Here is a 26,424-nt window from a genome sequence, read left to right as displayed (position 1 = left end):
CTCACTGTTAAACTGCAATAAAACGTACACTGCGCTGACATGTAATCGCCAGACAAACGGCAGCAACAATCAGTAGTAACATATACATCCTCTAGTCGCGCTAGTTGTGTGAGAGTCTTTCATAAATAGTGTTTGGTAGTGGTTTCATTATGGGTTCGGTTTTATGTTGCTCACTCAATTGATTCAATTTCAATCATCTTCAAAGTTAGTTTAGAAGAAACTTACTTTGGCTAATTTTTTATCTAGATTGGTTACATAAATAACTTAATACATATTTTTCTCAAAAGATCAATCCCCCCACCTCTTAAAATTGAAATATATGTTTCTTTTTTTTACTCTATTTCTGAATATTTTTAGAAAAAGGCTTTAAATTGTTTTAATCTATATATATTCCTGGCATTCTCGGCAAATACAGCTAGAATAGCTATATTAAAGGGGAAAGTGTATGTTGATAATGTCAAAAATGGGGAATCAGGTTTTCTTTACGCTTTAGGATCGAGACCGAAAAACATATGGTCAGGCCAAAATACATATTCATATGTATGTATGTACATACGTACGTATGTGTTTCAGTGTCAAGGCCTTATATCTCAGGATTGACAGACGCGTTTTTTTTCTTCATATTAGTTCAAATTTTTCAATGTATGGGGCAATGATCATATTATTTTTTTTTTTAATTATTCAGGGGATACCGCGAAAAAATCATTTTCGATTTTCTTTAGAGGCACATTGGTAAAAATTTAGTTAAATTTTTTACCTATATTGCATTTAAATAATCCAATTTTTTTTCCAAAGAAAACCCACCTCTTAAAATTGAAATATATGTTTTATATTTCTGAATATTTTTAGAAAAATGTTTTTCTTTAAATTTATTCCCCACCTCTGAAATATATAATATTCTGTTTTTTGATTCTTAATTTTTCTTTGTCACTGTAAGAGTAATTAAAATATAAGTAGTTTTGCCCCCCCCCCCCCAATAATACAACCCGGACCCAAAATAAGAAGCAATTTTTTTTATTACTATCATAAATGTTATATTCTATTATTTCAATATTTTTTAAATAATTATTTTATTTAAATTTTTTTATTGTTGTCAACGATCACTTTATAAAAAAAAAGATTTTTTACTAAATTGTCTCCACATAGTAAAGGAGTCACCCAAAATCAACATTTTTTTTTTTTTAATTTGGTCATTTTGATACGTAAATCTTATTTTGATAATCATTATTATAAAAAAAGTCGTTTTGATACGGAGGCCTCAAAATTTTAAAAATTCGCAAAATTTTTATTTTGTTAGTTTTATGTAAACGGTTTATTATGAAAATAAAAATAAGACTGAATTGCAAAAGCTGCTCGGTATAACCGAAAAGGTTTTGCAATGAAAAAGCTGTGCAAGTTATTAATGACTTTGCCAACTCTTATTTATTATTACTTTTTTTATAGTGAAATTACGATTTCAATAAGCTACGTATTTATTAAGTTTACCCAACTCAGATTTTTACATTAATTATATTCGTTTTATTAATTAGATACATTAGTATGAAAAAAAACTGTTTAATTTTATGCTTTCTATTAAAATTAGAATTTTATATTTATGCTGTATTATTATATTTAATAACAACCTTCAACTAACGCATAAGTAATCAAGATATTAAACATTCACTTTCACGTTTGTTTTTTATTTTATTCTTTATTTTTAGTTCTGCCATTGAATTTATTTATGTTTACAAAAAATAATTATACATAAAATATTACGAAAGTAATACTAGAGAAAATTTATATTTTCATATTTTTTAAAGAAAATAAATGTTAAAAAAGAAAATATTATCATTGGCAAATATACAAGAATTTATTAGGATTATAAGAACCTATTTTATTATATAACGACCTTGCTTGGTTTGGTGAAATCGTAACCAATCTCCGTTATAGTATGTAACAGTTTTACATTTACTTACAATATGTTGCACCAAGACGATTGACTGTCTTTTAAAAGAGATTGTTGTTACTTGTCAACCAGCTGTAACCTAGAACATTATTGTTTTATAAATATTTAGAGAATATATTTGTAAATTTCCAAATTTAAAATTAAACTTTGTGAAAATGATAAATTATTTTCGAAGAAAATGAGATTTTTTTTAATTGCGAATAGTCATAACTATTTTTTATTATTAGTTTTTCATTTATAAACAACGGTTTGAAAATGTTTTTGAATAACTGTTGCATAAACTCTTTAGTGATTCTATTGAATACATTATTATTTTACAATGAATTATCTTCATCAAGAGCTGACTCGAATGCAGAACTGACATCTTATGATATTAAAAAAAAGGTAAGTAAATTTCTTTGTCTATTTTTATTAAGATTCTTTGATCAAATTTATTTATTATTTTATAATTATGATTATAATATTAATATTTTTATTAAATGTGTTTTTTCTTTAGATTTTTTTACATTAAATATTGCTAATTGTTTTTTAAATCAATAAAGTTAATAAGTTAGACTCATATTTCATACAATATTTACGTAATCTCAATTTGATAACTATTTTCTTTCATAGCAAACGTAAATCATTTTAAAATTTTATAGTTAATATAAATTTTGTTAACTCTTGAAAATATAAAATTAAATATATTTAAATAAAATATTTAATTTATATAATTAAATTTTCAGTTATTAATACTATTTTAACACAACAATTTTCTCTATTATTTTTAGCATAAAATACGCTAACCGTATGAAAAACAAACTGATCGCTAAAATCAATGAACTTAGGTTTTGAAAAATAAGATTTAAAGTAGGTTCTTTGGAATATGGAAGTGTGTATTTTAACGTAATTTAGCAAAAATATACCCAAAAATTCCATACACCAACAGATTAGATTTTTCTCTTCCTTTAATGAGTGGTATTACATACATTTTGATAAAATTCACCTCTGAACAGGAAATCGCGAAGAACAAGTTTTTATCACCGTAGGGTGGAACCCAAAAATGTTTAACGACTTAACAATTACACCAAATTATATCATGTTAAAGAATTATATGCAAAAATTTGTAAATATTGTTTTTTTGCATTAAGAAAAAACTCTTGAATATTCAAATTGTTTAACACACTCCTGTAGTCTACATTTTTCACTCAAAGTAGACAGATATCGCTACAAAATTTTCATCGATTTCCATCGTCCTACCCACGTACTTGAAAGTTCTTGTCAAGTAATATGCAGAAGCCACATCGTGCTGAAAATAAGGTTTTGTAGTCCTCTTAATCTAGTACAACTGTATTCCTTAGCTTGTTAAGATACTCGTGTTGGTCTACAAGTGTATTGAAAAAGATAGATTCAAAGATATCTTTACACGAAAAATCTGTCTAAAGTATAAAACCTAGTCGAATCACTGTTCCTCACTCGTTACATGAGGATTTTCTATTGAGAAATAGATCTAGTTGTGCCTGTTAACGGTAACTGAAAATTTAAAATTTGCTTTATTTGACCAAATAACGTTTTGAATAATGCTATCATAGCTCGATGAGAGTCAATTGAATGCTCATTCAATTCTTTAAATCTTATCCCTTTGAATATTTTCTTTTGGGAGGTTATTAAAGAAAAGGTATTTGAAAAAAATATACCTTTGCTGTTCAAGATATGATTCAGTTCTTACGAAAAGTTGCCAAAAAATTAAGCAAAATTTGTAGCAAATTAAGTAAAAATGTGCTCGAGTGTAAAATTTAGAATATAGAAGTCAGTAGGTTAATGCTTGAAGGCAAACAACTTGAATACTCAATAGGAAATTGTTGTTAATTATAATTTGTATTTAATCTTTTTTTTTCCTGGGCCGGACATACAATCAAGTATAGCTCAGCCTAGGAGCCTCCTTCAACTCTAAGAGGGCCTCCCCACCGACCTTTAGTACGTACGGCATGGCAGTTCAGCACCCCCGGTGGATCTTTTTTATCGCCTGCCTCTAATCTCCAAGAAGAGGTGTACAGGACTCGACTATGTCGTTCCCGGGCCCCTCCCCGGAGACCGGGTCTCTGTCTATACTCTAAGCCTCACACCTCTAACCACTGAGCAGGGAGAACCGGACTTGACCAAGTCGCCAACCCAGCAGCCGGGTCTGGGTCTTTTATTTTATCCCATCCCAGCCTAAGGACCCCGGAGTTCCCGGTCGATCATTGTAACCGACACGTAATCATTAATTTTACTTAACTAAACTATATTGTATTTTATACTATTACAGGTTATTTATTACTTTCACATTCCGTAACTGTATCTTCTTCTTTTTTACCTCCACCCCATAGTATATTTTGTGAATATTCTCATTTATTTTTAAGTAGATATTATCTTTTTTTTAAGTTTAAAAACGCTCAAATTGGGTGAAAAAATCAAAAAATTATTAACGGGTTAATCGGTTATTCTTTTATAATTTTTTGACACGTTTCAAATAAGTGTAAAGTTTAAAAAATACTCGTTAAAAAGGATGCTTTGTGTTCAGTTTTGTGAAAAAACGATAATATTGAAATTAAGTTGCAAAGGTTAAAAGGAAAGTGATAAGGAAATAAATGGAGGCCATGATTCTATATTATGAGTCGAGTTAATTATGAGGAGTCAAACTCCTCAGAAAAGCTAAACGCGACTATTATTGGAAGATTAATGTTTCCCATTTTAACGTAGCTCAAATAAAAGTTGTTCAAAAAGTGATGCAGCCGTATAGGAAACTGAGTAAGTTACAATAGTTGTTGAAAGTGGCCTACATTATGCGATTCACATAATTGAATACGACGTTACAGGCTCTTAAACAATGTTTTAACGTTGGTTGAGGAATTCCAGTAACACATCGTTCAATTTTGCTCTGCAATTCGGGAAAGGTGTGAGGTTTTGTAAGCAGCATCCTTAAGATATCCCCACGAGAAAAAATAAGGAAGGGATTAATCAGTAGTTGTCCATGAAAACACTGATCCAAGAAAGTCAGAAAGGTGTTGGTTAGCGTTAGTATTGTCGTATGGGCCGTAACATTGTCCCGCTGAAACCACGCGTACTCTAGCCGTTCTAGAGGTACAGTGTTTACAAATTGTTGCACCATCTGTATTTAACGCTCACCGTTCACTGTGTCACAAAAGAATGTTATGAAGATTCGCCTACCTGAAACTGCACACCAAAGCCCACTTTTTGTCCGTGCAGAGGTGATTCGTGCAGTTGATGTGGATTTTTCGTACATCAAATGAGTGAATTCTGTGTGTCACGTATTTATCAAGGTGGAACCATGCCTCGTCAGACCGAAACCTATCATCGATTTCTTCTCCGTCTAGCGTTAAAGATGACGTGAACCGCTGACAGAAAGCTACATGTTTTCTAGTATCTGCAGGTAATAACCCGTGAATAACACGAATTCTGTACGGATTCATCTTAAATGCGCGCAATTCCATGTGGTCACTACCAACGGAGAGACCAGATCTGTCAGATAGGCGTCACACAAATCAAATTTCTTGGGATTAACAGAATATGCAGCTTGCACGTCGATCAACTTTTCTGCTGTTAGCACTTTTGATCGACCACTTTTGGTTGTATCTGTACATTCCCTGTCTCTTTCGGACAGCCGCTTGATGGAGGACTTGTTTTTGAAGGCCTTTTCTGTGAAGGCATTCATTCTGGGTTTAGCATAACTGGCACATCTAATGTATTGGGAAACAATGAATATTCTCTGCTGCATTGTTTAACCCATTTTTCTCAATTAAACCTGCAACAAAAGAAGGAAACATTCTTCCATAAGGTTACGTCACTTTTTGAGTAGTGAATCGTAGTACAGGACAGGTGATGGGCACTGTATATATTCATTTACTTAGAGCTGTTGGTTTACAGAAACTGATGGTTAAATTAGTGACGGAAAACAAAGTTTAAACATTTTTTTTAAACTGAATTTCTATCACAAGCATTACATCTACGCTAGTAATTTTTTCTTAAAAATTCATTACTGAATTTAATGCATTTATGTATCATTCCTTAATATTTTCTTCAAAAAGTCAGTAAAAACACTTTCCATGCAATACCTATAAACAAATCTGTGAATGAAATTTCAAAAAATTTTCAATAATTCTGTTTACATTAATTTTAGTCGCTTGAAGTTTTTGCTTAATTTTATCATTCTAAGGATTTTTTTTTAATTTACCTGAAGGAGAGCGTATTTAATTTTTTTTTAATTTTGTTTTCTTTTTTATAGTGCATTATGAGGGAATAAATTCCATAAAGTTACGAATATACTTCACTATTGTTGATATGTATTTTCTAGTCTCAAAAAAATTTGCAGAGATGTGTATTTTGTATATAAATGTATTCTAATTTCGGTCTGTCCTGACCGAAATTAGAATTCAGGACTTTTCCGAATGAAAAGCAATCGAGAGATCTACCAACCTTTTAGGCAGAGTTATTTAATCTGTTCTTTTGAGAATAATTTACCCAATTTTTTTTAATGAAATAATACATTCTTTTATAAGATTTCACTCGTTGTAAAGTAATACTTGTAATTATCTCATAGAATGTAAGTTATTCATTGATTGAGAAGGTTAATCACATGAAAAATCCCTTTAAAGAATACAACACGCTCTGTTTAATCTACACAACTCGCAAAATAGTGGAATTATATAGATAATTTTAATCCTAAACCATTCTCAAAATGCAATAAAGTTATTGGTAAAAGCATTATTCAATCGGTCCATAGGTTCTCAAGTTCTTTACTTATATCACACATAAAAAAATACATGCGAACAATGGAAATGATGGCCAAACGTAAGGAACTGATTCAGGACATCAAAATAAACAAAATAATTCGTGTGAAAAAATGTTCTATCTCGCTAAATAATTCCTTTATCCTCCACTTTGTTTTGTGTTCTTTTTTCAATAAAAATACTACATTTTAAGAACAGATTGAGATTTTTTAATGAAATTTAGTGTAAAATTATCCAATAATATTCTCTACGTAATAGTTTGAAAATTTTACCTTTAAAAATCCAAAATGCAAAATGGCAGCCATTTAAATTTCATATTTAAAAAGTCAAGCATATTTTTTTATAATCATTCGAATGTCTTTTGCTTGAATATAAAATAAATCTTTGGAACTATAAAAATGTAAACCTGCAAATTATAAAAATATATTCCATTGCATTATAAAAATATATGATACATACATAAATACCGAGGAAGGAAGGGAAGGTACTCTATGGTGTGTATATACGAGGTGCGACAATAAAGTAATGAGACTGATTTTTCTTTGCAAGATGTGGCAACCCTGCAGCTTGCGTAGGCACACCATCTTTGACCTTGGTCTATAAGCTACTTCTAGTCCAAGCAGCACATTGATGCAACCGCTCAGTCGTGAGTTGTGCTGTAATAAGTGAACACGTGTTTGTCTCTCTCGTCACAGAAATGAAACCGCAAAATACTGCCCAACGGTATGCCATTTCTTTTTGCGTTAAATCGTGTGAAAACGCGACGACAACTTACGGTAAGCTTCAGAAGGCTTTTGGAGAGGAGGTTATGTCAAGAGCTCAAGTTTTTCGGTGGCATAAAATGTTTAGTGAAGGCAGAACGAATGTTGAAGATGAAGACCGCAGTGGACGACCATCTACCCCGCGGACAGATGTCAACTTGACCAGGGTGCGTGAAATCGTACGATCTGATCGAAGATTATCCGTGAAAATGATTGCAGAAGAACTCAACATCAATCGAGAAACGGTTCGTCTAATATTAACTGAAGATCTTGGTATGAGAAAGATTTGTGCAAAAATGATCTCCAAAAATCTCACACAACAGCGAGAAACACGGAAAAATGTGGCAGCCAATCTGTTATATGAAACGGAAATCAATCCAGATTTGTTGAGCCGTGTTATCACTGGTGATGAAGGTTGGTTGGTTTTTTCAATACGATCCAGAGACAAAACGCCAAAGTTCGCAATGGTGCTCAAAGAGATCACCCAGACCAAAAAAAGCTCGCATGTCAAAGTCAAAAGTGAAATGCATGCTTGTGTGCTTCTTCGATTCCAAGGGAATTGTTCATAAAGAGTGCGTGCCTCCTGGACAAACAGTTAACCAATATTTCTACAAATAAATTTTAGAAAGACTTCGTAAACGAGTTCTTCGTATCCGTGCCAACATTGCTGATAATTGGATTCTGCATCACGATAATGCGCCATTCCATACTGCTCTGTCAGTACAGCAATTTTTAACCTCAAAACAAATGTCAGTACTACCACAGCCACCTTATTCACCAGATATCGCTCAGTGCGACTTTTTTCTATCTCCAAGAGTCAAAATGGTGGTCAAGGGATACCATTTTCAAACAACACAAGATGTCCAAAAAGCTGTGACGAGGGTCTTGGAGGATATTACAGAAGATGAGTTCCAGAAATGTTACCATCAATGGCAGAAGCGCTGGAATAAGTGTGTGCAATCAGAGGGGAACTACTTTGAAGGAGACAACACTAAACATGAATAAAACGGTAAGCAACATTTTTTTTCACATCAGTCTCATTACTTTATTGTCGCACCTCGTGTGTATATATATATATAAGGTACGATATAAGTATGAAATATATAACCAAAATATATTTGAAAGACAATTCATTTCAAAACGAGAAAAAACTTGCGTTAATTAACTTTAACCTTATCTCTTCCGTTAGCAATACTCATGATAATACTACAGCTTTAAAAACTTTTAGCTTCAGAAAGAGAAATAAATTCACTAAAATTATTTTCATTTTTTTGAATAAGTCTTCTTTTTCATTTCTTTAAATAAAAAAGTCCAAATTAGTATAAATGCGGGAGTTGTTTAGTTGCACAGACGAATGCCCCTGGGTTATACTGACATGTTTTTCTCTTTAAAAGAAAGTCCGTTTGTATCCAATTTTCATCTGCTGCTGTTCAACAGTTAAGGTTTTTAAACGAGTGTCCAACAGAAAGTAATTAAGAACATCATATATGTCGTTTGGTTGGTAATTGATTATACCTACACTCCTCAACGATCTATTTGGTTCTTGAAGAATAGTCGTAAATCTAGCCCTGAACATCACACAACCATATTTGTTGAAGACGCTACAGGAGTATTGATTTTTTTTAGTATTTCTAATGTATACGTTGCAATCTGTTCAACTAGTGAACAGTGAACAATAAGCAACCCCCCCCCCCCCCACTCATGGCCCAATTAGATGAGGATGGTATATATGACATATAAATGAGGTGTGGTCTTGTACATACTCGACCGACCATTCCTGTGACATTTGGTTAATTGAACTCCAACCCCCAAAGAATACCGGTATGTAACACTGCCTAGTATTCAACTCCGTATAAAAGCAACTAGCTTTTACTAGGATTTGAAACTTAGAACCTTTGACTTTGAAAATCAACCGTTAAACAGCTGATTTGCGACGTCGAATATGCCACTAGACTAACCCGGTGAGCTGTTCATATTAACTGCATGAATTATTAATCCGCTGCTTTGAAACCAGGCATCCGTTTTATTTGTCTACATACAACCTCGTTTTCAGTAGAAGCCTATTTACCAATAAATAAAAAACGAGCTAGATATTCACCATCCTGTATTATTTTTACTAACTTACTCTCATCTCTTTATCATTATTATTTGATCACTTGCAGCTTAGTTTTATTATTTTAATTTTTTTAATCCTATTCGTTTTCTAAATCAATTATATCGTACTTTAACTACAGAATAATTCTTCAGTTTCACCTACCTGATACTTTAACGTCTGAAAATTGACAGTGCCTTTACAAAAATAGTTGCAGTTAAGAGACTGTATGTCTCTTAACTGCAAAATTTATTCGACAGCATCGTGTCGAATAAATTTTTCACTATCTTTAAAATACCGAGTGATTCAAAAAGAAATTCACAACTTTAAAAGCACAAAAAATTTATTATAATTGCAGATTCGGTTGAAGTCTCATTTCATAGAAAAACACATCAATTTTTGACTCGTGTAGTTTATTAGTACTGGATTTGGCCTCCAGCTCTGCGACCAGTGTTGTTAAAACTGGATACATTTATTGGTTTAAAACCTGATTGAAAATTACCGTACCCTGTTCGAAAATTACGTTGAACTGCAGTTGCTAACAGGGTACGGTAAGCAGCCTCCTAGTAGGCGTACAGTTTACTCTTGGCACCAAACCTTCGTTGAGACAGGTTTTTCTGTTAGAAATACAAAATCACTAGGATTTTGAATAATAATTTTATTATTATTTCTTAATTTTATTTAGTTTCAATTTTATTTAAAATGAAATAGGGTTATACAACACCCTGTCTATGTGCAAAAAATTCCTTTGAGTCGCAAAGGTGAGAAACTAAACTTTAAAAAAATTTAGAAAAACTACAGAAAGAAATGACTACTATTAAGCGTGAGCTAAGGTTCTTTGGAATTCAAAAATATGCTTTTTTTTATTTATAATTAACCTATATTTACCAATTTGTCCTTGGATTTTAATCTGAAAATACTTAAAGTATCAGAACAATAACGAACTGTTCCTATATAAATATCCCCTATATCTCGTTAAGATCAGTTCACCTGGTAAAAATTAAGATTTGAGTACTTGTAAATAGTAATTAATACTGCTTGAATTTGAGAATCAATTATTAAATCGTTCGAAAGAACAACAATTTTTCTTTTTAAGAAATCGTTTAATTTTTTTTATGTATAGATTTTCACTGGGTGAAAATGAGTTGTTTTTTTGTTATAGAAATCACGAAATTTAAATACTGTTGTAAACACAGTTAAATAGTACAATGATTTTGATTGAAAAATTCAATTCCCATTTTCTCGTATACGTATCAGGAGAGAGAGTAACTACATTTAAAAAAAATGGAACCGACATTAAAATGCGCTAAAAAGCAGGAAATAATTTCGTCCAAATACTTAATTCCTTAGACACTATTTTAAATCGGCCCCTGCTCCTACAAAATTAATTTCTAGATAGAATATAAATTTTTTCTATAATATTATATACGTATTCTACATAAAAGCCAATACCGATATTGCGTCAGTGGAATTCATGTGTGTGCTTTGATTGCTTTTCCGTTTGCGATTATTATGTATTTTTCTATACATTATTTATAGGTCCATTCAAGTACCAAATAAGTATGCTCATATATTTTGGCGCCGATTCAAAAATGTGTCTAAGGAATTAATTATTTGTACGAAATTATTTCTTACTTTTCAGCGCATTTTAATGGTGGTTCCATTTTCTTTTTATAATTATTTCACTATTTTTGTTTCTGATTAATAACAATGTTATTCGGCGGTGTTAATGTGCTCAGTTTTGATAATATAATGTACCTGCCTCCAGTCAAAAGCCATTGATGTTTTATTCAACCTCCTTGAAGTGAAGCAGAAATAAATTTGTAGCATCAGTTTTCACTTTGTAAGCAAACAATAAAAATGAGACAAAGAAATGACATGAAGTTGATTGATTTATTAAATATTGGCGTGAAAGAGAGTACCTTTAACAGACGAATTTGCAGATAGAGATGATGTAAGAATATTCCCAACTATTAAATTAGTGGATGAATATAATCGTAGTGTGACTGTTATGATATTAAAAACAAATAAATCACAAGAAGCTGCAATATATAGGAAACCTTCCGTCGGGAATGTTATTCCGGTAGACGGCTGAAAAGTTTGTCAATTTTCAGACCGATTTTTTGTGTCAAAAAACTTTTCAACATCACGGTCCAACCGCGAAAAGCAACTGTGTCGATTGCTACAATACTCATTTCAATCTCATTAATAGGAAAAAGTTATAGGCAAACATAAAAAAAATAAATGGATCAAAACGTAAACTTTTGAATTCTGTTAATAATGAAACTTTTCAATTTTTTTTAACTTTTTTCAGTTCGGAAAAGTGTAATTTTTTTACGCTAAGCTTTTCAATTAATTTTCTGGAGTATATTCGTGTCCAAATACTTGAAAAATCAGAAAACTGCTATTTCGTAGCGCTATGAATATAAAAAAGTATGTGTGTTGTGGGCGTGTATGTTTGTATTTGTTTCTATATTAATAGATTATTGAATTGCACTACGGTACTGGTTTGCTTGGCATTTCTCCCGCCACCACCCCATTCGGTCGCCCTAAAGCATAAGATCGATTGTCTTTGCCACAAACGGCTACTGAGCCTCGAAACAGTGTCCCAACAGCTTCTAGAGCTTTGAGCGGACTAAGCGCGGTGCCATACACCACCGGCTTACGTGTCAACTGCTCACTTGTCATATAACTAAAATGGGTAGGCGCACCCCGTCAACTACCAAAAATATATATGACTAAAATAAATAAATTTACATCGTCAAGACAGCAATTCGCTGCCACGCCTAGGTCGCTGAATGCCAGCAAGTACCTTTCTACCATTTTAAAGTCCTTGGAGCTTTAGTTAGCTGGTGACCAGCCGTAATTCTCGGGTAGCTTCTCACAGCAGCGCGGTAGGAGTCTTTCCCTCAGATAAACTACTGATGCCGGTTGAACAAAGCAACGGCATCAAGGAACGCCCACGCGGTCGGGCAGTGCAGCTCTCGCCACATTGACTCGCCGCTAGTGAGTGGCCAATTTTCCCCTTGACCTCTAAGTTTCAGGATGACCTGAGTTCTAGCCGCCCCCCCCCCCCCAAGAGCTGGGCAGTCAACCTCCCCGCAGACGCACAGCTCATCAGCTGCTAGGCAGAACCGAAACAAATATTGGTTTGAATTTATGAATTCACGTGGTTGGAGAGCACTTGCCCCCCCCCTCCATTGCCTTTAAAAACGAACTAGAGGCATACCATCCCCCAAGTTCTGAATAAATCTATACAAAGACCTACCCTTAGTCGTGGCGTGCTATTCTTGTTGCCATGCATCCATCACGAAGCTGTAAAGCCTCCTTTGCAGGCTGGAGATGGGCAACTGTTCGAAATTTAGAACCGGTGCATTGCGATCACCGTTCCGCTCCGGTACTGGCCAGGCTCGAAACCGCATCCCAAATGCCTCGGCCTCCCCTACCTCTTCGCAACTTCCACATGGCTGCCCGAACTTTTTAACAAAATGATACTGATATCATTTTTAACAAAATGATATTAGTGTCATTTTGTTAAAAACAGTTTTATTTATATTACAGAATTTTTTTTGTTTTTTGAACGGAAGAATATCTGCTAGACTCTTACCGTAAGATTTACAATTTCATTGTAATTTTTTTTTCTATCTCTGCATTTTCTTAGATTATTCTTTTATTTTTTTATGAATTACTGATTGTTATCTTATGGATTTATTATTAAAATTTATTGCCTTAGAAAAAACAAATGAATTTCACAGCCAATTTTTTTTTTTTTGTTGATAGTCATATTCACTTCATACCATATTTTTCCTTTTACGAATCGAAAATCCGTGATGTAATATCTTTACTTACCTTTGTAAGTGTAGCCCTCGATTTTTGTCGTTAAATTCGATTTTACCAATCGAATTAATTTGTTTTATTTATTCCTTTTTTAATAAAACTAGTCTAATCTCTTGTAAACTTATACTTTTATTTTTTTTAAAGAAGTGACTGGAATTAAAAAAATTGTTTCATCTTCAGTACTTTCATTTACTATTAAAAACAAGCTGTAGTATATTTTCTTTTAAATTTTATTATTTCAAGTACATACTAATTTTTTGTACGCTACCTAGTACTATCAAGTACTGATATCTAGCGCGCGATTTGTTAAGGTACATTGAAAAAATTAATAAAATGGCATATTCGAGTCCCGCGGTTCACCTAACTGAAAAAAAAGTTATCTAACAAAATTCAAGGTATTTTTTAAAAGTATTCTTTATTACTTATCAAATTGAACTAAATATAATTTTTTCATGCGTATTTTTTCCCCCATTTTCATTTCACTCTTAGGTTAAGTCATGTTTAGAACTGTAAACGTAGTTCGTTTATTCGTCGCCTCTACCGACGAAGTTCTACCGAACTCGTGATTCTATTATTTTTGTAGCATTATTCATTCGATCGATTTGAATTATTCTGTTCAAGCTCACACAATGATTCACAATTCATTCATTAAAGTTTATGCTTCAACCGGCAAATCTCAATTACTACTATTACATATATAGGGTTTGAGTTCACCACACACCTCAGGAATGGTCGACATTAGACTATACAGGACTGCACTTCATTTACGTTTCATACATATGATCTTCATTCATCCTTTGAAGTAATACGGTGATTCCGGAAGTTAGACAGAAAAAGAGAAAGACTATATACATAGTACTATACTTTTCATACTAGTACTTACTTTTCATAGTACTTTTTCATACTACTATATACATAGTAGTATGAAGAAAAAAAATGAAAAATCTTATAAAATATATATATTTTTTTTTTCAAGTTGAAATATACCCACAAACCTTGTTATACCAAGAAACATGGATAAAAATTTGGTTGCGATTGATCGAGTAGTTTTTTGTTTATTCCGAACAAACAAAAACCCTCTTCCTCTTTACACAGACTGAACAACATAAAACCGAACCCATAACGTAACCGCTGTAGAATCGGTAGGTTATGTTGGAATGAAATTTTATGAATGATACGGATGAATTAAATAAGAAAAACATAAAATGTAATTTAAATTTTGCATTTATTTACCTTATTGTTAAATAAATGCAAATAAATGAAACGACTAGCACTAGATAGGGAATCTTGGAGAGATGCAACAAACCAGTCAAATGACTGAAGACAAAAAAAAACCTTATTGTTACAAAAGATGTCCAATTGACTACCCTGGGCATCGATGCACTTTTGTGCTCGACTGATCATATTGAGAGTCGTCTGACGCAAAACGTTGTCAATTGCGTTGATTTCTCATTAAATGTTCACCTTAAGTTCATCAATACTGTTGGGATTAGAGCATAAACTCTTTCCTTTAAGTAGCCCCAAATGAAAAAAATCGCAAGTAAACAATTGTGGAGAACGTGGAGGCCACCGTCCTCTGCTGACAACTCGTTCATTTGTGAAAGCTACATGAACACGATTCAGTGACACGTTTGATATGTGACACGTTGCTCCATCTTGTTGGAAGAAGCTGTATTCTTTTTCACTATCGGTTAATAGCACATTGAATTCTTCGAAAATTGTGAGGTAAACTTGTGTATTGACAGTCCGGTCAAAACACATAGGTCAAAAAACACAATAGGATTACCGGAAACGGCACACCAAACACCAGTTTTTTCATCGTGAAGTGGACGCTCAAATATCTCGTGAGGATTCCTCGCCAACCAATATCTGGTGTTCTGCGAATTATCATGACGTTTAAATGAAACCATGCCTCGTCTGACATGAAATACGACATCGGCTCTATCTGTCCATCAATAATGTTTTCGAGAAACAAGTTACAGTAATCAAGTTGTTTCCTTTGTTTGTCTCTTTCTGTTGTAACGCGGTATTGTTTCAATTTTAATTCATTAAGAATTTTTAGACGTGTATTTAATACCAGATTGTTGGGATAACTTGCGTAGTGATTTTTTTGGACTGTCAGTAACTCTTCACTGGGATACAGGCATTTGGAAATATTTCTACAAATACATGACGTGATTCTTCAAACTATCGAGAACGAATACAACCCCCCCCAACTGTAGCTGTCCTCTCCTGTATTAAATAAGGCATTTTACACAAACACAACTGCACTCACTATTGCACTGCAACTAAACGTAAACGGCAGCAACAATCAGTAGTAACATATACTTCCACTAGTCGCGCTAGTTTCGTGAGAATCTTTCATAAATAGTGTAGGGTAGCGGTTTCATTGGGGATTCGGTTTTATGTTGCTTACTCTGTATAATAGTATAGATTACATATTTAAATGTTCATCGTTATAAGAAGTTTTTAACGAAGCGTGGACTATAACTGTTTGGATTATTATTCAGTCGAATAAATGGAAAGTACTTCTATCAAAAATGGGCAATCGAGATGTAAATTCCAATTCAGGGAAACAATAAAACTCGAGATCTGGTAAAAACAACGTTCACAAAAATGCTAGGGGATGCGTGCACGTGTGTGCGCGTGTGTTGGTCTCTACTTCGTTTAATATCTCAACAACGGGTTGACGGAGAAATCGACAATTGTTTGAGGTCATCAATTTATTTATTTTTTTTTAAGTCTATCAATACCTTAAATGGGTGGCGTGGTAAATGGCTTCAGGTGGTAATAGCTTCATATTTCAACAAAAGATTCAAAAAAAAAATTATTTTATTAAATTGTTGATACTAGTAATATTTTCAAAAAAAGGAAAGAATGTACTTTCAAAAATCACACCTTCCCTCAAATATTTCAGATAATCAAATTAGAGTGTTGGTTTTTACTAATTCCATTTTAACTTAATACCTAATTGTTAGCGTACAATATGATTTATAACTTATTTGTTAAATCTTTAAGACTTTAGGGCATGAAACCGGTAAGGGGTCAAAAAATCGTTTATTTTTTTGGAATTTCTTCTTAGTTTTTTTTTTTTCAATATTTTCTGAGCCATTTGATGTAAGATCAAATTTGAATAAACCATATGAAATAAATACTAGATTCGTATATGGATGGCGTTCCGTAGGCAAGGGATATGTAGGCGGTAAAATGTTCTGTAGCTTGTTGAATTTACCAGAACCACTTCATAAATGTAGTATAATTTATAAAACTCCTACTTCCTGTTGTGAAAGACGTTAGTGAATTGAGTATGAAAGAAGCTACAGATGAGGCCATACAATTGAATGATGGTTAACTTATTTAGCAGTAGCTGTTGATGGAAGTTGGCAGAAAAAACCACACATCTTTGTGTATTGTGTCTGTTAATAGTGTAGATTTTGGAAAGATATAGATATTCCACCAAGTACTGCCAACTTTGTAAAAAATCTTTAACATCAGCACACAAAAATGGTTACAAAGCAAATTATGTTGGAAGCAGCAATAGAATTGAAGTCGCTGGTACTACATTATTTCACCGGTCACTGCAGACACAAGGTATTCAATATGTTTACTATTGTGATAGTAAGATATATTAGTGTAGTGAAATTCTAAGTCATATGGGGAAGACTGTGAAATTAGAAGACTAGATTGTGTAGGGCAAGCACAAAAAGACTAGGTTCAACACTGTGTAAGCTTGTGACACAACGGATCACAGACAGAAATTATTAACTGCAAAATTACTATGGCTTAGCCATCAAAAGAAACCAGAAATTAAGCAGGCCACCTGGGCAATTTATTTTCACAAATTGCCTATGGATAAACATCCATGCTATAAGTTGTGTCCTAAAGGAAAAGAATCATGGTACAAATATAATTGTGCAATAGAAACTAGCTGTTCTTACTCACACAAACGTTCTCTCCTAATGTCTGTTCTTCAAGCTATAAAATCAATATTTCAAAGTTTATCTAATGAAGATTTGTTGAAAAAATGTCTCCATGGACAGACACAGCAACTCTGAGTCTCTCAACCACATAATTTAGAACTGGTTGCAAAAATATATTTTTGTGGGAAAGGGAAAATATTATCATTATATAATAATTTTCCTAGTCGCCATTCTTTATTTGGGGGTCTTAATTAATAATATATGATGATCCATGAATGTAAATTAAAGTTAAAGGTAAATTACTTCACAAACAAGTTACACAGTACCTAAAGGCCTACCTCAACAAAGCTGGACCAGATATCCAGAAAATTATATAATATTGTATAAATCTATCAAATAATTTATCTAGAATTATAAAATATATTATTTAAACTATTACAATACCCACAAACATGCACATAATATAATGTTGAAAAATATATTTACGTAGTAGGTTTTAATTGATATTTGAATTCTTATATGTATTTTTTTAAGAGAGCAAAAGTAAAACACACAAGTTTAGTGTACTCATCAAGGCAATGATTGTAGAAAAATTACACACTACATTTACACATATCTCTCTCTCTCTCTCTCTCTCTCTCTCTCTCTCTCTCTGTGTGTGTGTGTGTGTGTGTCTGTGTTTTAACAGCTAATGATGCAAAAGAGTATTATTTTTAACATAAGAACAAAATTTGGGAAATTTAAAGTATATCCATTCTTTTTAAAATAATTTTCTTTGTTACGGTCTTTGGTTCTAGTTGGCCAATTTTGTATTGTCCCGTCAGAAAACCTTTTTCAGTCTTCTGGCATGTACTGCATACAGTTTTGTAAATCATTGATTTTTATCTTAAGTATGGCACACTTCCCTTCATAAGCTTTGTTTGAAGGTACTTTTATTACACCCATTCACAAATTGACTCATTTCAATAACTCCCTTTTTCTGTGAATCAGAGTCCTTTTTTGGTTGTTTTTGTGTGATCATTTCAAGTGATGTGGCATATTTTTTATAATACTCATGGCCACCAATTTTTAAAATCTAAAATTTTTTTTTGTTTGAACTCTATTGATAAAAAATTTATTTTTCTTTGATGAGTGAATGATGAGTTCCATCATTGTATAATACCTATCGTGCCTTTTTAACTTTTAACGTCTGTGAAATCACGATTATTTGGCAAAAATTAGTGTCCTCTTATTGCTAGACTTTTTCTGCTCATAACACAAAGTATAACAACTGATAATTGACATAATTGGCACAAGTAATACATTTCCTGAATAGGAAAACATGGCAAAGAAATGTTTTGCATGTAGTCAAAAGTTAAGCACATGATGCTTTCTTCAATTTTGCTCTAAGTTCAATCGATTGACGCAATGAAGAGTAAAATATATTACTCCTTTTATGGACTAAAAGCTTAGCAGCTTCAAAACGTTTCACTACTGCATTAATATTATTAACTTTTAATTTTAAATTCAGTCTTTCACATTCACAATATGTATCTATCTGTGGACGACCAAAGCAGTAATCAAAGTTTTCGTGTAAGTTTTGTAATAGAATGAATATTTGACTTCGTAATCTGGTTATTTTTTCTTAAATAATTAAAACATAGTCTTAGCATTAAGTGATGCATCAAGGTATAATTTCTTTGCTGAAGTAGTGACTCATTTTGAGAGGAAATGATTGAATATGGTTCATGACACTGGATATGCTATTGACAGATTTTTTTTTTTAGATTTCCTTGTTGACCTCATCTGTCATGAGGAGAAACACCTTGTAAAAGTAGTTTTTGTAAACGTCAAATTCTTTCTGCAGAAAAAGAATGCAAACTAATAAAAGCCAGTCAACAAACTTGAATTTTTCACCATTTTTATCAATGACATGATATTGGCAGCTTGAATGCCCTTGCTAGTATTTCCTGTCAGCCAAATTTCTCATGCGATGCTTTGTGAGCAAGTATTAGTGTTTGCAGGGTAAATCCTGCTCATTTTTACTTTGAAATGCATGAAAGTTATTTAAAATATGCAATTGCGAATAAAAATCAATTATAACCTCCATACATTTTTCTTTGAATCTGTAACAAGATGCAAAAGAATTACAATGCATAGAAATTAACAGTTATTCTTGCCAATAACCTAATTAAAAATATTACAAAAAAGTATTACAACAAATTAAAAAGTAGAATCAATTGTTACCATTTGCCATATTTGTAGTAAAATTTGGAAACTGGCTTTGATTTATAAGTTAGTTTCAGTAACTTTAGAAAATAGTATGCACTGTCCCATGCATAAAAGTGCCTCACATTAACAGGCTATAATATTATCAACATATAAAATTTGTACCTGCAATTAGGCCCTAATGATCTTGCGGGTGTTAATTTTCCTTTATGATTAATATACTCATCACCATTTAACTGAGCTTTTTTAATTTTACTAACTTTGTAAGATGCTTTTTTCCGAACACTTATTTTCCCAATCTCATCATTTACATGTTGAGATAAATTAAGAATATTATCTTCACAATCACTTTCAACATCACTCATTTTATAATTTACTAATAACAAATTTAATTTGTATTTATTAATAATACAATGTATACACAAGTTACTGAATGATTATTTTGTTAATAAATTATTTTTCATTTACAAGAAAATGTAAGCAATATGGCACCCAAAATATAAAGAAAAAAGGTTAAACACCAGATGATTACAGTTCTGCACTCTAGTGTTGATTCTTAAACCACATAAGTCAGCTTTTGTTGATTCATAAATAAACAAAATACATCATCCGTAACTGGAGTATTAGGCAATGGATTTGAGTTGTTTCACAACTAAACAGAGCATATTTAATCATATTTTGATGTTGTGGTCATAACTCAATTTGCAAAAAAAGTGACTTATGGTGTTTCATAAATAAGTGATTCATATATGAGTATATATTCTACTGGTGATAATAATGAAAAAAGTTCATTAGAAACGTAAATCTGGAATCACTTTGTTTTTGAGTAATTGCTAGCGAAAGATTTCACCTGAATTTCAGATCTTCTAATAGAGCTAATCTAGGGTTTCTAAAAAGAAGCCCTACTGTAATTTTTGGGAATTACTTACTGTAATTTAACTTCTAACTAATGCAAAACACAATATTCAGTGTTGAAAAACAAGTTTACTTAGATTTGTAGTGCAATAACTTTGTTTAAATGATTAATAAATGCGGAGGATTTAGTAACAAAACTTGAAGCGAATTTAATTCTAAGAAAATTAGAAGAGTTACAGTTCTGAAACCTGTTTATCCTACTTCCTAGCTCAAATTACATAAGAAACCACCAACTTTACTCCTTCATTTGAGTCCAAAAATTACAGTAGGGCTTCTTTTTATTAGAAGAGCAGAAATCCAGGCGAAATCTTTCGCTAGCTGTAATTCGAAAACAAGAATTTCCAGACCTATAAATATATATATATATTTATAGGTTTATAGGAATATATATTTTATATATTTTACTCTTTTTGATTTTTCGGTGATGGGGTGTGGGGGACAACTAAAATATCTCAAATGGGATACCAGTACTCATTTGACATATATTTTTAAAGAGCTCAATGAGATGAGAAAATGATACAATTAAAACTAAATTCTGATCACCCAATCCAAAATGGGAGCCAACAATGAGTTTTTTACACACACCTACATGGGCATCATGACTATGATCCTGGAAATACTATGATTAGGATGCTGCACATTAAATGCATTAGCTGTTCGTTTGTACTATTGGCATTTCCAACTTATGAAATGATATTTTTATTAAAAAATGAGTAAATTAATTATTATTTAATAATTATTTTTAAATTCAAAACAGTAAGTTTTATTAAAAAATGTATTTGAAAAATTTTAATAATTAGTTTTTTCAATATTTAATTAAGAAAATGACTATTCTGCTCGCCATTTTGCTTTACTCGCAAAGACCTTTAAAGCAATATATCACCATGACTATATGTACCATTTAAAATTTTTTACCCTGAATACAGATGCCATCTAGTTTTAGTTACAACTGATCAAGGGGGATAGGAAGATGTGGTTATCATATGTAATTTTACTCAAAGACTAGATTAATTTTTTACTTGCAAGTTAATAATTTTACACAACAATTTTTTACTTGCATACTTAATTTTCCACTTATGTTCTCCTAAGTAACTATCTGTCAAGGTTGAAGCTAGAGTTGCATATATTTTCCAGCTTAGCTGGTAATGGGCCCATCTAAGCCAGGAAAGTTATATGTAAATCTTTCCCAGCTTTTTACTTTATTAAAGATCATTCTCTGTATATTTATCCTCTTATGAAGTACAACACTTTTTGATCAGTGAATATGAATTGTAACTTATGTAATACTTATTTGATTTTTGCAATATCTTAGATAATAATGGTGATATTATTTTGGTTTTTCAGAATATATGGGAAACTGATGCCAGACTTCCTGAAGATGTATTTCCATTACATTATAATTTATTATTACATCCTAATTTGGAAAATGGTACATTCTATGGAGAAATTGATATAGCAGTAAATTTTTCAGATGAAAAAAATATTATTGTATTACATTCACAGGGACTTACTATAAATGACGTACATTTTTCAAATTCTGAAACATGTGAAGTATTAAATATTAAAGAACAATTTCCATATGAAATACATGAGTTTTACATTATTATTTTGGATAAATATGTGGCACCTGGAAAATATGAATTGTCAATGACCTATAGTGGTGTTCTTACAAATAAAATAATTGGTTTTTACAAAAGTACTTACAGAGATGTTGTTACAGGTGAAATCAGGTCAGTTTCATTGTTTTATAAAAACAGAAATACTAACTGCCTCTGAGTTGAGAAATTAATTATTAACAATTGAAAACAAAATTCTGGCTATTTTACTCTTAGATAAATAAATAATTTTTTAAATGATGCACCTTGTAATTAAATTATTGTTATGTATCTGTGAAACTGTATGTGCTTTGTATGTAAACAATTTATGGATCGTAAACATCCCATTTAGCCAATAAATTGCAAAATAACTAAATATAATTCAGTCCATGATTATGAATATTTTCTTATTTATTTAAATTCACCTAGAATACATCCAGTTATAGATTTTTTTGTATGATGAAAAATATCAAATCCTTACTGAGAATTGAACCCAGACCCAGTTAAATGAGAAAGCCTATTAAGTTTCTGTTAGTGAATATGACTATTATGCTGATTCTTTTTTCCATTATTATTATTAGCATTGTAGACATATTTTAATAAATTTCTCTACATGATCTCCAATTTTGATGCAACTAACAAAATGAAAAGTCTCATGCTAAGAAATTCTATCAGCCATCAGTTCAATAAGTGATTAATATTACTTCTGACTAGCTGTAATGATATCTATTTACAGATGTCATATATTTGTGTTGTTACCAACCCAAGTTCAAAACCAGTTAAATTAATTATGGTATAGTTAACTTAAACTGATTTGAACAATATGCTGCAGAGATCTAAATACTTGTTTTGTTTAGATTCAATTAATGTAATTCTTTAAAAAATAGTCTATTAACTACCAACTATCAAATTAAAATTAATTTTTGTGCACAGTCTGTTGTGAGGCAATATCCAAGAACTTTGGCATTTTACACTACTATTAAAATTTAAACTGATTCACAAATACAGAAGTGTCCAAATAAAACAATGTAAAATTTAATTTTAATAGGCATGATTATTAATGGATCATATTTCAGATCTTTTGCACTTCGCAATTTGTCTTTGGGACACAGGAATAAATTATGACATTATATATCTATAAAACTTATGAAATGTATTAGTAAATTAATAATAATCAATTATCAACACTATCATTTTCCATAATGGTCGTCATTGATGAAAATTTATTTTAAAATAATTTTTACACTTGCATTATTATAAAAGTTTCTATCAGATGAGGTCACACAATGCTTTCAGTTGTTGAAAGGTTGAAAACTCAGTTGAAAGCATTCTCCATTAGTGTGAAAATATCAATATTTAAAAAATTTGTTGAATTTGAATTTTTTCAGCATATCATTAAAAATTTATTATGTTGTAATATACGAGTTAACCATGAAAGTATCATTATTTGACTCAGTTATTTAAAAGGTACAGTTAGTTTTTGATTTCATTTACTTCCAAAATGGACTAGCATTAACATATGACCAGAAGAATTTTATTCAGTATCTGGAAACCTTGAGGAATTGAAAATCCTAGTTTATAAAAAAGACAGTTGGAAAAAAGTAGATCCTGGAATTGGTAACAATTTTTTTTTCATTGTTATATATTAAATAACTTTGTTTACTTCTATTTTTCAATGAGTAATCATTCACATCGTCTTTGACAATAATTTATAAGCTTGGAGCTTTCTTAGATTGCTATAATTATTAAATTGTTATTATGCCTAAGACTATATGTTTCCAGAAAATAAAAATATTAAATACTTTCATAGCACCATGAAATGTAATGTTTTCTTCTAATATCTTTTATATACGAGTATAATCTATATTTGTAAAAAGTGATCTATTCCCATAAAATAATGATATCCACTTTTATCAAATCAGTTAATTGTATTGTTTTCACATTACACAGAATAATAGTACACTTTATTCATAAGGAAGAACTTTATTATACTTTTGTGGTAATTTTTTAATTATAAGCTAAGGCTCATGTTTAATAATTTTGAATCAAATGCAACAATTTCTTGTAAAAGATAAAACCCATCGATAAATTAGTAGATTAGTTTTAAACAATATAAACTTATAAGCTGAATACATCCAGTTTAATGTGAATAATACTTAAGTATGTGTCCAACTTATAGGTTTTTAGATAAAACAAACCTGTAAGTTGAATACATTTAATACATTTAGTTTAATGTAAATAACACTTAAATATCTATTCGAATATTTTTTCTATTAAATTTCAAAAAAGTTTTCAAAGTTGTCTGCTTTTTTTATGTATTGAGATAATTTATTATTTTCATAACTATTCTGTTTTTATCTATTATATTACATACAATCTGTTATCATTTGTAATTAGTTTTTATTCTAACATAGTTATCATTTATACATATATTTGACTATCTTCATAAAAAAATTCCATTTTTTTTTTTTTTTTTGTTTAGATTATATTTTATTGTTACCAATTCTATTTACATTATTTATTATAATTCATAACTTTGTTTTGTGCAATCGTTTACTTCCAGGTTTTATAATAGATTTTTTTTTTATTTCTCTTAATAGATGTCACAGCAGGCTTAGTTCATTTATCAAAAAAGCATCACTTCTATGCATTGTTGATATCATCTATATAATCCATAAAATTATGTATTGATATGAATAAATATTATTCTGTAATACTTTTATGTGCATAATCCAAATAGATATTTTACTATAATCTTTATAATTTATAATTCAACATGCTGTTTGTTTCAGGCAAATTGCTACTTCAAAATTTGAGCCGACATATGCACGTCAAGCATTTCCTTGCTTTGATGAGCCAAGTTTCAAAGCGGAATTCACTGTTCAGTTGGTCAGACCTACAGGAAAGAATTACATAGCTTTATCCAACATGAATGAAGTGGTACAACTTTTCAGTATGAGTATTGATATTTCCTTTATCAAACTTTTAAGCTATTGTTAGCTAATTATAATAAAGATCATAGTTTTTGTTAAAAAATATATTATGTATATATATAATATAGTACCACAAGATTTTGAACAATGAAAGTAAATAATTATTTGCAACAGACTTTTTTAAATCTTCAACTAGTTTTAATACTAAATATTCAAGATGAAAACCTAGGTTTCTTCCTTTTTTGACCACGTATGAATTATGTTAGTTTTTGTGATACAATTTACAATAATGAATGATCAGTTATTACATATTTTGATGGTAGCAGGGGCTACTTAGTTAAAGAATAACACTGGACTTTTCAAAAAGCTCCTGTACTATGATACATACATCATGTTCAGTTTAAAAAATAGTTTAGAACTGATTTTGAAGTTGTTATTAAAACAGAAAGATTAAAATTTTTTTTTAAGATTACAATTACTCTTGGATTATAAGATATTTTCACTTATTCTTAAATTATAGTTTCTGTAGAGATTTGTGTAAAGGCATATATTCTGTAATACCACTGCAGAATATATACCTGAATTATACAATGTCGACAAAATTTACTTGAAATTTAAAGTACTTCCATTCAGGCTGGTAAGGACTAATGTATTTTTTTTACTGGTATTCAATAATTTCATAGAATTGTAATTTAATACAATCTTGTGAGACTTTTTTAAAGGTTTTCAAATACACTCTATAAAATTTCAAATTAGTAGTCATATAAAATTATTTTTTTGAAAATTACATATTCAACCTAAAATTTTAATAAGTTTTAGGGCTTTTATTTGGTAAATTATTTAAAACTTACTTAGATTCACAAATATTGTTCACAAAAATGTTGTCATAAAACTATTCTATGATTGGAATATTATTGAGTTTATAACATTCAATCATTGGGATCCTATATAATCCTTCAAACCTTAGATGATAAACTAAAAATTCTGTACCTAGGCCATATGATTTCATTCAGAGTTTCTGGTTTCAATTTCCTAAATATAATCTAATTTTCTTCAGGTGTCTAAATAAAAATCAAAAATCTCTACATAGTTGTGCAAAGACAGCTAATTGACAACAAATTGAAAGAATAGATGAGAATGAATTGAAATCTCATGAATGAATTGAAATCTCATGTCTGTTAAAATATTAGTTAATTAGTAGGAATATCTGTGTTTGTGACTTGCAAATAGAAAAGATTACCCCAGTTATTACTACAATCTTTCATGATAACAAAAGATCATTTCTGTTTTTAATTAAAAATTAACTATAAAATTTTAGTAAAAATTTTGCCCAAATCTTCCAGTAAGAGGTGGTTAACTATCTCTCTTAATAACAAAATCATATTCAGTCAGTCTCACGGGACACAATGATCTCAGATCTGTTATTTTACTTTTATAGCATATTTCTCA

General features: G+C 30.8%; 1 protein-coding gene across 5 annotated transcripts in view; it reads left to right on the top strand.

Annotated features, from left to right (window-relative positions):
• The window catches only part of LOC142319404 (glutamyl aminopeptidase-like), a 102,493-nt gene that overhangs the window by 12,871 nt on the left and 63,198 nt on the right, over window positions 1-26,424 (top strand). For 2 of the 5 annotated variants that reach the window (XM_075356660.1, XM_075356670.1), the window contains exons 2-4: window positions 2,173-2,329; window positions 21,792-22,177; window positions 24,835-24,982. In XM_075356660.1, coding sequence (XP_075212775.1) covers window positions 2,201-2,329; window positions 21,792-22,177; window positions 24,835-24,982 — 663 coding nt within the window. In that variant the 5' untranslated portion in view covers window positions 2,173-2,200. Of the gene's footprint in view, window positions 1-1,700; window positions 2,330-21,791; window positions 22,178-24,834; window positions 24,983-26,424 lie in introns of those variants that run through there. The other 3 variants (XM_075356652.1, XM_075356681.1, XM_075356689.1) reach the window with 3 other exon arrangements.

Source organism: Lycorma delicatula, chromosome 1 (genome assembly GCF_047948215.1).
Source record: "Lycorma delicatula isolate Av1 chromosome 1, ASM4794821v1, whole genome shotgun sequence".
NCBI classification, from domain to species: Eukaryota; Metazoa; Arthropoda; class Insecta; order Hemiptera; family Fulgoridae; genus Lycorma; species Lycorma delicatula.
Note: the sequence above shows the minus strand (reverse complement) of the source record. Positions and strands in the feature narration are given on the sequence as shown.